The sequence below is a fragment of the Manis javanica genome, chromosome 3, assembly GCF_040802235.1.
Source record: "Manis javanica isolate MJ-LG chromosome 3, MJ_LKY, whole genome shotgun sequence".
In the NCBI taxonomy this organism is placed as follows: domain Eukaryota; kingdom Metazoa; phylum Chordata; class Mammalia; order Pholidota; family Manidae; genus Manis; species Manis javanica.
The window spans coordinates 192,150,851-192,165,783 of NC_133158.1; the positions used below are offsets into that span (position 1 = coordinate 192,150,851).

At 39.0% G+C, this 14,933-nt stretch overlaps 1 protein-coding gene across 3 annotated transcripts in view; it reads right to left on the reverse strand.

The window, feature by feature from the left end:
* Positions 1-14,721, reverse strand: part of GUCY1B1 (guanylate cyclase 1 soluble subunit beta 1) — a 45,311-nt gene extending 30,590 nt beyond the window's left edge. Inside the window, exons 1-2 of one of the 3 annotated variants that reach the window (XM_036999153.2) lie at positions 13,045-14,721; positions 12,390-12,463 (exon numbers count right to left, since the gene is read on the reverse strand). Coding sequence is in view for 1 of the 3 variants with exons in the window: in XM_017678558.3 (XP_017534047.1) it covers positions 12,390-12,463; positions 13,045-13,047 (77 nt within the window). In the remaining 2 variants the exon portion in view is untranslated. Of the gene's footprint in view, positions 1-12,389; positions 12,464-12,660; positions 12,801-13,044 lie in introns of those variants that run through there. The other 2 variants (XM_017678558.3, XM_017678559.3) reach the window with 2 other exon arrangements.
* Positions 14,722-14,933: the final 212 nt, after the last annotated feature.

A 14,933-nucleotide genomic window follows, 5' to 3' on the forward strand; every position in this document is an offset into this window, starting at 1 on the left:
TAACTTTCAAGCTTTTTTTTAAAGCCAAGTAAAACTTTGTTAACAGTGAATCAAATATATAGCTATAACATTTCCAACAGTATTTCAGATTTATTTTCTTGATCTGTGTAGTGTCTTTAGTGCTTACATTACGCAAATTCAGCCATGTACTCTAACCAAATTTTCTAGACTTGCTCATTTTTCTGAGAATACATTTCGTAGGCATCAACTTTGTTTAAATTTTTGCATTACCACAAAGCAATTATGTAATTCCTTATTACTTATATTTAGTTCACATGTGAAGAAAACCATAGGATTCTCTGAGAAACATAATTTAAAATTTTCCCCCAAAGAGAAAATTTGGACATACTTTTTTTACTTAAATCATTTTCAGATGACAACAAATATCATATGAAGCCACAGGTACGTGGGACTGAACTGTATTCAACAGTGTGCTCATCTATCAAAGTGCAACCAACAGAACTGCTATCATCATATATCCTGGTCTGTGTTATTAGATTCTGTTGCTTCCTATTATTATTATTTTACATTCTTTAGATAACCCTAAACAAAAATAGTCTTCCACTATTTCCAAACAGTATTGCTTACAGTAGTTGTGTAATCTTGCCTATATACGCAATAAGTGAATTTGGGTTATTTCTTAACTTTATTTCTGCCAATGAAAAACTATTTAAACTAGTAAATGGATTCAGAAAAGTTACAAGATACAAAATTAATGCCCATAAATCTCTTGCATTCCTATATACTCACAATGAACTGGCAGACAGAGAACTCAGGAAAACAATTCCATTTACAATTGCATCAAAAAGAATAAACCTAACCAAGGAGGTGAAATATGTGTACTCTGAAAACTGTACGACACTGATGAGAGAGATAAAGGAAGACACAAATAAATGGAAAGCTATCCCATGCTCCTTGGAAGGAAGAATTAATATTGTGAATATTGCTATCTTGCCTAAAATAATTTACAGATTCAATGCAATCCTTATCAAAATACCAAGAGCATTTTTCAAGGAACTAGAGTAAATAATCCTAAAATTTATATGTGACCAAAAAAGACCCAAACAGTCAAAACCATCCTGAGAATGAAGAACAAACCTGGGGGAATTATACTCCCTGTCTTTGAACTATACTACAAAGCTACAGTAATCAAAACAGTATGGTACTGGCAAAAAAAAAAAAACAGACCCATGGATCAATGGAGCAGAAAAAAGAGCCCAGATATAAACCTATACATATATGATCAATTAATATATGATAAAGAAGCAATGAATACACAATAGGAAAAAGAAAGTCCCTTCAATAACTAGTGTTGGGAAAACTGGACAGCTAGCTACATACAACAGAATGAAACTGGATCACTGTCTAACTCCATACACAAAAGTAAACTCAAAATGGATTAAAGACCTAAGTGTGGGACATGAAACTACAAAACTCTTAGAAACAAACATCTCTTGAACATAAGCATGAGCAATTTTTTTTTAACACATCTCTCTGGGCAAGGGAAACAAAAGCAAAAATGAACAAGTGAAACTACATCAAACTGAAAAGCTTCTGTACAACAAAGGATACCATCAAGAAAACAAAAAGGCATCCTACAGTATGGAACAATATATTTATAAACAATTTATCCAACAAGGGGTTAACATCCAAAATACATAAAGAAGTCATACAACTCAACACCAGTATAATCCAAACACTCTGTATAAGAAATGGGCAGAAGACCTAAACAGACACTTCTCCAAAGAAGACATACAAATAATGAACAGGCACATAAAAGGCCACCCCACATCACTAGTCATCAGGAAAATGCAAATCAAAACCACAATAAGATATCACTTCACACCAGTCAGATGGCCACTATCCAAAATATAAGAAATAATAAGTGGAGAAAAGGGAATCCTCCTACACTATTGGTGGGAATGTAAGTTGGTCTAGCCACTATAGAAAGCAGTATGGAGGTTCCTCAAAAAAATGAACATAGAAATACCATATGACCCAGTAACCCCACTCCTAGGAATTTACATGAAAAAAACAAAATACCTGATTTGAAAAAATATATATGCACCCCTATGTTTATTGTCACATTACCTACAATAGCCAAGATATGAAAGCAACCAAAGTGTCCATCAATAGATGAATGAAGAAAGAAGAGGTGGTACATATACACAATGGAATATTATTCAGCCATAAAAAAAGAAATAAATCCTGCCATTTGTGACAACATGGAAGGACCTAGATGGTATTATGCTAAGTGAAATTAGCCAGGCAGAGAAAGACAAATACCATATGATTTCACTTATATGTGGAACCTAAAAGCAAAACAAAACACAATGAGCAAAACAGCAGTAGACTCAGAGACACTGAGAAGTGACTGGTGGTTATGATGTGGGAGGGGCTCAGGTGAGTGGTAGGGTGGGTGAGGGGGATAAAGAGGCACAAAAACTCACTTATAATATAAGTTGGTCATGGGGACTGAAGTGCAGTGTGCAGAATATAGTCAAACGGCTCTGTAACATCTTCCTATGGTGACAGCTAATAACTACACTAGATGGAGTGAGGATTTAATAATGTGTGTACCTATTGAATCACTGTGTTATATATTTCAATATCCTGTTGTCTGTCAACTATACTTCAATAAAAATATATATAAATAAAAAATAAATAGATAAATTTTATTTCTTGGTGTATTACTCAGTGAAAGCAATCAGCACACACTAAAAAATATTTAGAGAATGTTTAATTTTAAAGGGGTTTAAATGAGGTTGGATGAGGTAAAAGTGCACTTTTCTTTGGCTATCAAGTAAATCTAGATAAAGAGAAACTCACTTGGTTCATCCATATCATAAATCACGAGCATTCATCACACAGTGTGCAAAGGCACCAGCAGAGCGAATCCCCTGCACAACTGAACTAAGCTTGGGCCAGGTCACCTCTCGGGGTTTCAGTGTCCTGGTCTGTAAAATACAGCACTTACCTGGAGTTGTGCTGGTTGGCAGAATTAATCCTTTTAAAGGGCTAAAACAGTGCTTCCCACACACCTGACACCCAATACATCTAACTAGAAATAGTCTAGTAGTTGAAGCGGATGAAGGGGGAAGGGTAAAAGGAAGAGAGGGAGAAGAATGACAACAAAATCTCAGAAATTTTCATTCAGCATCAAAATAATTTAAATAAAGGTGCACGTAGTTGATTAGCTAGTGCAATTTATTAATTCAAATGGCCAAAACCAAGTAAGTTCTATCTCACCTAAGAGCTTTAAAAATAAAGACCAAACTCTCACCTAGGAACAAAATAAAATAATCATATTCTATGTATTTGTAGCCATAATAAGAGTTTAAAAATTGAGTAGGTATACATGAAGCTTTTCCTAATAGTAGTTACTTTCTTACTTACTTTTTGAAATGGTTATTTGTTGGAATTTGAGCTGATAATTCATTTACGTTAATTACCTTTCCCCAAAAAGGTAGGAGGTATTTTCATTATCATGTTGTGCAGTTTTGTGGTTTTGGCTTTTAGTTTTTTTTTTTAAATCACTGGTGCCTAACCCAAGTGCGTGGAACACAGCATGCACTCAATAAGTGTGTGCATATTTTAAAAGAAATGAATAAATTAATTAAATATATTTCCTCCACGTGTTTCCAAACTCCCTACTGAAAATCAAATAATCAAACATTACCGGCAAAAGTCCACAGTTTGTTTACAAACTTAGCAATGTTTTTTTGTTATGTTTTAAAACTAGGCATACAATTTGTTAGAAATATCCAGGCAGCATTTTTCCATACTAACTCCATACTTAGGCAGATATTCCTTAACTACAAAATGTGAATGTACAAAACTGAATTCATATTCTGAAACAGCTCTTACACCCTTTTCAAGTAAGCTTAGTATACTACAAGGACTGCTGACTATTAGGTAAAGGAGTTTCCATGGAGGTAGGAAGAGATGTCTTCTGAAATGGAAGAGCTTCTTGAAAATGGAGTCTCAAAATAAGATCTGGTCTCAGGCAGAAAAGATCAGCACATATCAAGCAAGCAACCTGACCAATGACAACTTGAAGGAGTACTGATTCTTTAAAAACCTTTATCAGAGCACATGCTGTATGAAGAGATAATATGTAGATGTTGTCTGATAATAAGTCCTATTGTGGTCCATTTTAGTGAGCTGTAAGGACATCATAAATGCTGGATTGTGGCCAACCATTACTAAAATCAAAATTTCTCACTATATAATGCATAGATAGCTAGATAATAGAGAGAGAGAGAGAGAGAGAGAGAGAGAGAGAGAGAGAGAGAGAGGAGATAGATAATGATAGATAGATGATAGATAGATAGATAGATAGATAGATAGATAGATAGATAGATAGATAGATATAGATACAGATATATAAAATATCTAAAACCTAAAAATTTTGAGTTGCTTTTTTCTGAGTGGTTGTGAGGTATTAATGGCCTCAATTTTCAAAAACCCAAACAAATGATTTCCCATAAGTCTGAACCCCTAAAGGAGAGACTCTAGGTTGAGGGGACAGACAGCTTCCTGTTTAGACCCTTTCAGTAGGTAAAGGTCAGTCCCTTCAAGTCAATGTGTTCACTCATCCAAATACTCTAAACACTAATAGGAAATACTCTCACGAGCACTTGGAATTTAGGCAAAGTAACATCACTCGATATATAATTGCATTTTTTTCTGACTGTGTCCAGCTTGCCGTGACAGAGTCCTGTTAGCAACTGCCTGAATCCTGAAGATGTATCCACAAACATTTTGTATCAGCCATTTTCAGTAGCTTCATCAGACAAATGAATCCACTTAGATTCTTGGGCATGACTTCGCCCTGAACTTGCCCATGAGCATGAGTCACAGCTCTTCTGAAAATAAGTAAGTTTCTCAAAACTTCTGAGGCTCTGATTTTCTTTATTAGATGTGCTGGTTAGTGAATAAAACCTTTAAAAATACGATAGCCCAAATCACTCGGTTAAGTGCTTGAAAAGTCCAGGAAAACAAAAACAAAAAAGGGCAGTGCTAACACACGTGTGCCGCCCATGTCCATGCTAAATTGGTTGTCTTCGGAAAGGAGGAGGCCAGAGGTCCTTCTCTTTGGGGAAAAGCACATTATATGACCATTATAAGTCTACAATGTCCAAATCCCTGCTCTGATGATTAATAGCTGAGTGGGTCTTAGGCAGGATTTTAAAGCTTGAAGCTTCAGTTCCTCTTTTTATAAAATAATAATAAACGAACAACTCTTTTTTCTATGGTGGATTGTGAGGATTAGGTGAGATAAAGAGTATAAAGCATTTGGGACTGTGATTGAGGAACCATATGGTGAGTGTCCTATATATATGAGTTGTTATATATTCAAATCCGAATGACATGGTAAGCATTCTCTCCTGGTTTTAAAACTTAATTTCAGTATTGCAAACATTTATCTACAGACTATGGCATCGATTTTTAAACAGCAACGCATATACCTGCCTTTTAGATACTCGCTAAAGGATTCTCATCCTGAATCCAATCAGCAACTCCCTTTCGGTGCACGACATTGGCAATCCAACGACTGTGTTTTTAAATCTTTCATTTTATCCATATATGAAGAGAGATGACACAAAAGAACTCTGACCCTCCCAAAATGAGATGCTATAATATACTGCTATATATTCCGCCTTTGCTAATATATGTCAAGTTCAACAGAGCTTATATTTTATTAAATAGTAGTTGAAGAGGTCATCATTCTGACTTAAAAATCCTGGTTACAGAAAAAAAAAAGAAATCGGTGAATATGTACATGCTCTATTCTCTGGAAAGTAAAAATGTGACAGATAATTTTTTCAGGGAGAGAGAAAGAATACTCTACTAGGCTCTTTTTTTCTTAGGCACTAGATATAAAGGTTAGAATCTAGTGAGACAAGAAACCGATCATGTAATAGAAATACATAATTACAAACTCATGCTACGAAGGAGAAGTACAGTTTTAGAGATGAGAGAAGGCTTCCCTTAAGAAGTAACATTTGTTTTTCCACCTCAAAGCTGAGACATACTTTCATTTAAGGAGGCTGGGGAGATGGGAGAGAGAAAAGGAGGCCCTTCTAAGCCCAGGCGTCACCCTGACCCACACATAGTTCAGCGTAGTTCAGGAAGTGAGAACTGGCGCATGAGGCTAGAGTGCTGAGAGCAAGGGGGGCATGTGGACCAAGAGTCCCTATCTCTGGATGATCTAAAGATTGACTGCAAAATAATTTCAATCAAAATTATCCGTCACATTTTTAATATTTCATGATTCAACAAGGAATGGCAAGTAGATCAGAATACGCAGTAGAATCAAAGCCACAGTAACAAAGAGATACAAATAAGTACTTCAGAACGTTTACCTTTTACCTGGAATAGAAACCTCTTTAACCTCAGTATCTTTTGATACAGAAAAAGGTGCTCCATTCTGCTAGACATGATAACACCACTTTCCCACATTTCCTCTTTAATGAACAAAGAGGCAAAACAAGTAAATGCAAAGAGCTGCAAGTATTCATGCCTTCTGAGTTACCACCCGCCAGACTGCACCAGTTATATGGACCTGTAAGTGTTTTCCTGATGATGTCTGCAGAGTATCGACCCACAATTATCACTTGCCAGCACACTGAAGAGAAACATTTGCTTGAGTCTCTCCTTCTGGAGGAAGGCAAGAGAGTCGAAAGGACGTTGTTCCTTGCAAACAGCAGCACTGTCTATTAATGTTCGCCATAACTTGTCTGGGTATGATAAGAGGAAAAACACCGATTTTCTAATTTCTCCTCTAGTGGTCACGTTAATATGTAAAGCTCCTTCTCAGACACACCTAATTAAGTAATGTGTTCCCACGATTTTTTTTAATTCTCAAACACTTCAGAATGCAAGGAAAACAAAGGCCCAGCTTGCTTTCTGGGGATACTTCAGATCATGAAAAAGCCCCAAGAAATTATTATAATCTGGCTACGGAAAGGGCTTAATGGCAGATACGTGAATGGGTTTACACTTGGGCATCTACTTCCACCTGCAAGAACAAATACTAGTAAGCTTATCAACCAACGTAGTGTGCCTTCCTCTATCTTTCAGGCTAACTGGCAGATCTTTCTACAGATAAAGGTCCTGATCCTAACAATTATCTACTTTAATTTTCTTAAGAAACTATATATATTTTTTTGTTTATCTGTACTGAGGAAGTTTCTGGTATGAAAATTAATATGGTTTCATTTTGTAAGTTCCCATTTTTACTTTAAAAGAAGCAATAAGCCTGGCACCAGAACAGCTTGGTTGGAGTTTTGACCCTTCAGCTTCCTGTATATAATCCCCAGGACAGGACAGTCATTTAACCTCTTGGAAACTCAGCTTTATCATTTAAAACAAACAAACAAACAAACATACGCTTCATTTTCAAATAGGAAATAGGGATTGGAGGTGGGAGGGCTAGAAGAACATAATCTAAGATTGATTCCAAAGGAGAATTTAAGCAGAAAAACAGCATATATATAATATAAGTATAGTACACATGTTCCAAGACCCCCAGTGGAAATCTGAACAATGGTTAGTATCTACATATACTACATTTTTTCCTATGAATACATACCTATGATAAAGTTTAATTTATAAAGTAGCTACAGTAAGAGATTAACTAATAATAAAACAGAACAGTTATAGCAATATACTGTAATAAAACTTATATGAATGTGTTTGCCCTTTCATTACATCTTATTGTACTGCACTCATTCCTCTTGTAATAACGTGAGATGTAAAGGCCTATGTGATGAGATGGAGTGGGGTGAACGACACAGCTGATAGAAGCTTTAGGCTACTGCTGACCTTCTGACTACACATCAGAAGGAGGAGCATCTACTTCCAGACCACAGGGGACCTTAGGTGACTGAAATCCCAGAAAAGGGGGGACTACTGGAAGTCACCCCATAATCTACAGACTAGAGAGGAGTAGGACAAGTCAGACACTGAGAACCTAGCAAGGGGGCTGTTAGAATAGCACAAAGGAAAGTGCCAAGAGCAGAAGGAAAGCAAAAGAGGAAAATCTAACAGACAATTCGAATTCAAAAAATTAGAACCAGCTGCACGGATAAAAGAGAACAAAGAGTGAAAATGACAGTGAAGTCACTACTTATCCTTGAGTGACAAGGGGATATTTAGACTGGTCCAGTAGGTAGACTGCAATGAGCTACTGTTATTTAAAGAAGAAACTTCCTATCTTTCAGGTGAGCTGAGGAAGAGGAAAGTTGAAAAACTTTGGTTCTAGAGTAAAATTAATAGCTACCATTTATGACGCAGTTAATTTTCAAGAACCGTGTTAAGCACTTTATAGACATCATTCAGCATGTTACAACAATGGTATGAAGTAGGTATTGTTTTTCCTTACACAGTTGAGGCTTGGAAAGTTTAGGTAACTGAAAAAGTCACATAACTAGCATATGGCAAAGCATTTGCTTAGATGAACCATAATGATTAATTTGTGATTAGCAAATTCAACTAGATACATTAATTATAAAAAGTTAAGATCAGAATACACCATTCCACAGGCAATGTTTCCATGTTTGAGTTAAGAACAGAAAAAAAATAATAAGACAAAAATATCCTGATTTCTCTAGACTTTATCTGCTGGTAAGGAGTGTATTACTCACTTTTCTATCATTTGTGCTTAACACACTAGACTATGGCTCATTAAAAATCTTACGAGAATGAAAGAAGGAATTAATGAATGAAAACGTATGTTGCCCTACTACAAATAAATCAGATAAAACCATACTAAACACATGTATCCTTTACTTGGTGAAGATGATTGACAGCCTTCTGGAGAAACCTGCTCCAACATTTATCAACATAGTGTCACTACATCACTTTCAAATCTCATACCAAAATTTTGATCCAAATGTTTACCTCAGATCTTTTCGTAAAACAGGAAAAGGATTAATAAGCAATACCCTGTGTAGTAGTTTGGAATTTCAAATCTATTTTAAATGTGTTCCTTGGCCTATTCAACTCTAAAAAAAATTATTAGTTTTCAGGAATGTGTCTTTGTTTTTAATAGACTTTTAATCATCTTAAAGTTTTTCAGTTTTTCAAATCCATCTTTATGTCCCAGTGAAATTGGAAAATCTAAAATCAAACCCAGTAATATGATGCAATGATTCATTTTGCCAGGGCTAATGGAAGGATAACAGAGATGGCAAATCAAGTATTTAGGTTCATTCCTAATATAAATCCTGACTTCATGATTTCTTCTGAAATGATGATTGATTTTTCTCATCACTTAGGAACCATGGCTTCTACACAGGACCATCTGAAAACTGAAAGGAAACCAACAAAAGAAGTAGCCTCAGAGGTCTATTTTGCTTTTTCACATGTATTTATATTACCTAAGAGTTCAGTAAACTACAGCCTGTCGAAGGTCAAACTACAGACCATCCAGGTGGTGGGTCGAATCCAGCCCACCACCTATTTGGTCTGGTCCAGAGCAAAGAATGCTTTTTAAATTTTCAGGTGGTTACACTTAAATAGTCACATAGGTACCTACATAATACCTTCAGTATTGACTCTTGATGCACAGTACCCACACTTGGGACTTTTAAGAGAAAGTTTGCCCACTCTTGGTCTAGATTATTTTTCTTTTCCTTAAAAGGGGGAATTTAAAGCTTTTGTGAAATGGTTATACTATTGGTAAGAGTGTAAGTGGACACTGAGTTTACAGTGAGGCATTTCTGCCTCTTATCCACTTAGAATTTTCTGTTCGGAATCTGTTATTTAGGGTTTTGTGATTAAACGTTTGGCAACCTTTCTATGGAAGGATGTATGGCCATTTCCTACTAAAGCAAAAAAGTATTATGTAAAATTGTATAAACATTCATTTAGATAGTTTCTCAAAGACCAAAAAGGAGAAGTTTCATACTTGAGACAAATTAAAAAATCAGATGCATTGTTTATCATAATAAGTTAAAACAGAAAGCATCCTGCACCACTGTCTGCAGTGATTGATGCTCCTTTGAGTAGAGAGTGAGGTCAGAAGAGATCAGAATCTCTAAAAAGGAGCATTTTAAACTTAGACTTCCCCAATTTCTCTTCTCCGGATCCCAAGAAGTGAGAGACTCTCTCTTCTGCGCTAACAAATGCTCTTCTAAGGAGTGTGTAGTAATCCCTGAGGGTACTGACTGGGTTGGAAACCAATGAGCTGCGCTCATTGCCTCAACACAGAAAGCGGAAGAATGTTCTCCAATCCAGATTCTAAACTGTACCCAAGACAAGCTGGGCTCCACCAAGTAGGATGCTTAGACAAAAAATGAAAATCAACACCTGGACTACAAAAGCTCTTTTAACTAAGAGTGTCCCTCTTCTAGGGTCATATAATCCTTGAGGTAATTTTATAAGAAAAAGACCTATTTGTTTCATATTACCAGGAAAAAAAAGTGTTTTGAATGATTTAAATTACTATGATTTGTCTCATTTTACCAGGAAAAAAAATGTTTTTAGTGACTTAAATTATTAGCACTTGAACAGTTTAAGAATACTATTGAAAACTATTTTAAAAAATCAGTAAGGTATTGATATTTAATTAAAAAGTAATAAGTTGTTTTTAAAGTATAATGCAATAATTTTCTTAGCGTATTTTGGCAAAGTTAAGTTCTCCCATCAGTGGAATTTGTATATTTTTAGATATTCTGAGCTTCTCTAGGGAAAATACAGACAATACAAATTGTTTGATAATTTAATTACTAAAAATTTTCTATAAATTTCCCTATGAAGCATAATTGTTCATCTCTGTATGTAACAGTGATCTAAATTGATAATGGGTGGGGCATCTATTCTAAATCTGGCTAAAATACATAATGATACTTTATCATCCTATTTTATTGTTCTCAAAATCCTAAATATATTCATTTTCATAGCATATATTCCAGGAAATTTGGGAATCTCTATCTTATGAATGAAGTGGGGGGTATGCATGATGCTTTCATAAATTCACAAAGAACACATCTTAAAAATATTCCTATACTTAAATTATACTGTTTAAAAGCATGTTTTTGATGTCTTCCTTCCCTGTAAATCCGCCAGGCAAAACAGGAATTACTAATAAGGTGGACAGAAAACTCAAATCCCAAAGTAAGCTTTAGTGCCTTGATTCTCATTTGATTCAACCACATATTGACAAATCTTCACTTCTCTTTATAATATGTAGCTGTGCTCTGTGGATAACAAAGATGGCTTATGGAACATGAACCAATGCTTGATGGCACACACTCAAAGGAAGAAAAAGTGCATTCTACTAATAGTTAACCCTGGCCATTTCCATGGAAACATATTTATAAGAAGTCACTATCATGAGGCTGTGCGACAAGGCCTGTTAGAACTGACTGCTAGTAACGCATTTAGGAAAACATAGGATGAAAGCATCAACTATCTAATATCACAAAACGAAATCAGGGAGTACAGGAAATGAGAGTAAATGATGACAGTGTGCCTACCCAGGTAACCATTCCCTCACCCCCATTAAAAGTGACACTGTTGTTCTAATATGAATATCCCTATATATGGTTTTGATGTAGCTAGTTGGTGGTGATCATCTATACAAGCTAAGTGCAAATTTCACCAGAGTGGGAGAGAAAAAATGAGAACTTTGTTAGACTGAAATATTCAACATGCCCACAGAGATGACCCAACAGGTCTAAACTCAGTGGTATTTCTGTTCAAATCCAGAGTACTGGAATCCCAGTTCTAGAATAAAATTAAGATGCCTTCTTAAAATTGACAGCATCAGAACAGTGGAAACTGAAAGTAAAAAAAAAAAAAAGTGGTTGGGGGGAATGGAAGAGAAAATATTCCAGTCTCACTGTATTTCAGATGAGTAATAAATGCACTTGATTCACAGTAGCCAAGAAATTAAGAGAAGTGAGTTTTAGCATACCGACAAGCCTTAATCATTTTATGCGTCTGCAAAGTGTGTAAATTACGAAGGAGCCATGGTTTTTCTGCCTGAGAGCTTGAACCCGGCTAGGCCCTTGCGGCCCACCACCTCCCCGCCCCCCTCGGCCCCTCCGCGTGGGAGTCGCCGGGCCTGCAGAGCCTGGGAGCAGCCAGGCGCTGGCAGAGCGTTCCCACGCTCGGGCCGGGTCGGGAGGCCGCGGTGACCCCAGGGGTCCTTCCCCACGCTCTCGCGCTCCCAACTCCGCCCCGGCCGCCCCTCCTCTCCGGGTCCCTGCTCCGGAGCGTGGGAGCGCAGCTGCAGCAGCGAGCGGCGGGCGGAGGCATCTGGGAGGATGCGTTCCCGCGATCCGGCCAGCAAGGCGCGGGGAGAGCGCCGGGGGCCGCCCAGGGACCCCACTCGCGGCACCAGCGCGGGGCCCGAGCTGCAGGAGCCGGTCACTTACTTGATGTCCTCCCACACCTCCGGGCCGTAATTGCGGATCACCAGCAGCTCCAGGGCGTGATTCACGAAGCCGTACTGTGGGGACAGGAGGAAACCACGGCGTCAGGGACCAGCTGGGTGGAAGGGGGCTTTAGGGCGCGCTTGTTCGCTCCATTCTGGGTAGTAGGTGCTAGAGAAGGGCACCCCAGGGACCCAACCTCCGCCCGTATGATGGGCAGATCCTCTCCGTCACCGTCCGCCCCACCGCCACGCCACCTTCTCACCCCGCTCACCTGTCACCGCTCCGAAGCAGACTGGGCATCCTGGGAAGGGTGGCGGAGTGGCCGCGACCCCCGCGCCTCCCCCGCTGCCGGTGGGGCCGGCCTGAGCCGGGAAGCCCCCGCGCCTAAGCCGCACGTCCCCTTTCCGAGCCTGGGAAGTCGCGGCGCGCTGCGGCGAGGCGTCACCCCCACTAGGAAGCAAGGATACCGACCATCCCCGCAGCGAGCCCCGGCGTTCCCGCCTCCCCGGCTGCAAACTGAGGGGCTGCTCCAGCCACCCCCGGTAAGCGCCTCGGTCCCCGTGCCAAGCTCTCGAGGCGCGGACGATTCCCCGGGGCAGTCAGGCCCAGCCCGGCGCGCGGGAGGCTCCGGCCTGACCCGGCCGAGAGCACTCACCATGGTGTCTCCGCCCGGAGTAGGGGAGGCTGCCCCCACGCAGAGGCACGACTGAAGGGACCCGGGCGCGGCGGCAGCGGCGGCAGAGCCACAGGATCGCGGCTGCAGCGCAGAGGGGGAACGGACGGAGCGGCCTCCGCCGGTCCTGATTGCCACCTCTTCTCAGCCAATGGGGAGTCGAGCCGCGGGGGGCTGGCTACTGCCTCCTAGCTTTCAACCAATCAGCGACAGAGGAGGGAATTCGGATACTCTCAGTGCTGCTGTGCTCCAGTGCCTTCCCGCCCCCGCCCCGCTGACAAGGCTTTCATTTGAGGCCACAACAATGACGACCGAGAAGGCCCAGCCATGCTCCTTACACGAATTCTGGGGCAGAGAGAATGCAGCTGTTGTGATCCCACTGAACATATTTTTGTAGGAAGGTCTGCCATCAGGAGTAGCAAAAAGTGTGCGTGTGTGTGTGTGTATTTTGCAAGGACAAAAGCTTGCAAAGGCTACAAGGAGTACAACCTCGTGGTGAGCACCTTCATGTGTATTGTCATCTTGCAGATAAACATTTCCTTTGTGGCTTGATTCCTCAACAGTTTTTAGCAAGCTGAAAAGCTGATAGTGCTGAGCTTAACACATTTTAGTTAAGTCAGTGAGGGTAGTTGAGTGAAGCTAAAATTTTCAGTAAGTTTGGTGAACATCATGTCACAACCAGTTGAGCCCTACAAGATCTGAGTTGTGTTCTGCGCTTGATCCTGGTAGGACGCTGGACTCTATACCAAAACCGGTAGTCATGAGTCCAGAGAGTTTGTAACTGTCCAGAACTGGCTTCTGGTGCTCTTTTTCGGAGGTAACTGATGGACAAGAGAAAGCCCAGTATAAAATGAGTTTAATTAAACTGTCCCCAAGCCTACATTCCACCAAGCACTTAGATTAGTAAATGCTCTGAGCCTCTCCACAGGGAGGAAATGAGAGTAACAGGAACTATCCATTGATTAAAATTCTGTGCCTGGGATGCCTAGATAGGGTTGACTAGTGTTAGGTCAAAAGGGAGGAAGAGAAAGCAAGCGTTGCCTCTTAGTCACTAGTCTCAAGCGGACCTGAGAAGCCAGGATGGGATTCTACAATGGGAATAGTTTGCTGTGAGAACAACTGCAATATGGTTAAACTGCAAAAAAAAAAAATATGTCAGTACAATAAAACTGCTTTGGCATCAGTTCCCAGAGACCTGTATTGAAGTATAATTGATAAAGAAATAATTGCATGTGGAAAAAATGAAACAAGTAACTTATAAAAATGCTAATTTTTATCAACATTGGAATAATTAGTCTTTCAAACCATGGAGCACTTTATACAATTTATTAAAATATTAAACCATCATTTAATATTACATATTGCTTTTTAACCATTAAAATAGTCCACTACCCTATACAACCATGAAAGAACTAGATACATAACGATACAGGAAGTTATATTATTAAATAAACAAATGACACATGATGCAATCACCCTCAATCTTTTAATGGTTGTATAGAATAAGGCGCTACTAGAATAGTAACACATACACATTGCTATAAGCATAACCTTCTGGGAATATGCATAGGAAAGTTTTGATATACCTTTTGTCTATCGTTAAAACGAGTGACTGTAAGAACAAAGCTTTTACATTTTGTATTATGCACCCTCTGAACCTTTATTTTTTTCCTATGTATACATAATAAAATTTTAACTTTTATTAAAAGACTTTTTATCACATCTTGACCTGTCTTTTGAACAGCAGCAGGCTCAAGCTATGTCTCAGTCTAGAGTAAGCTGGCGTCCTCTACCTTAGACTTCCTATTAGTAAAAGATAGAAAGTTGCTCTGGAGTGATGAAATGAGGAAAGCTCATCTAGAGAAACATGA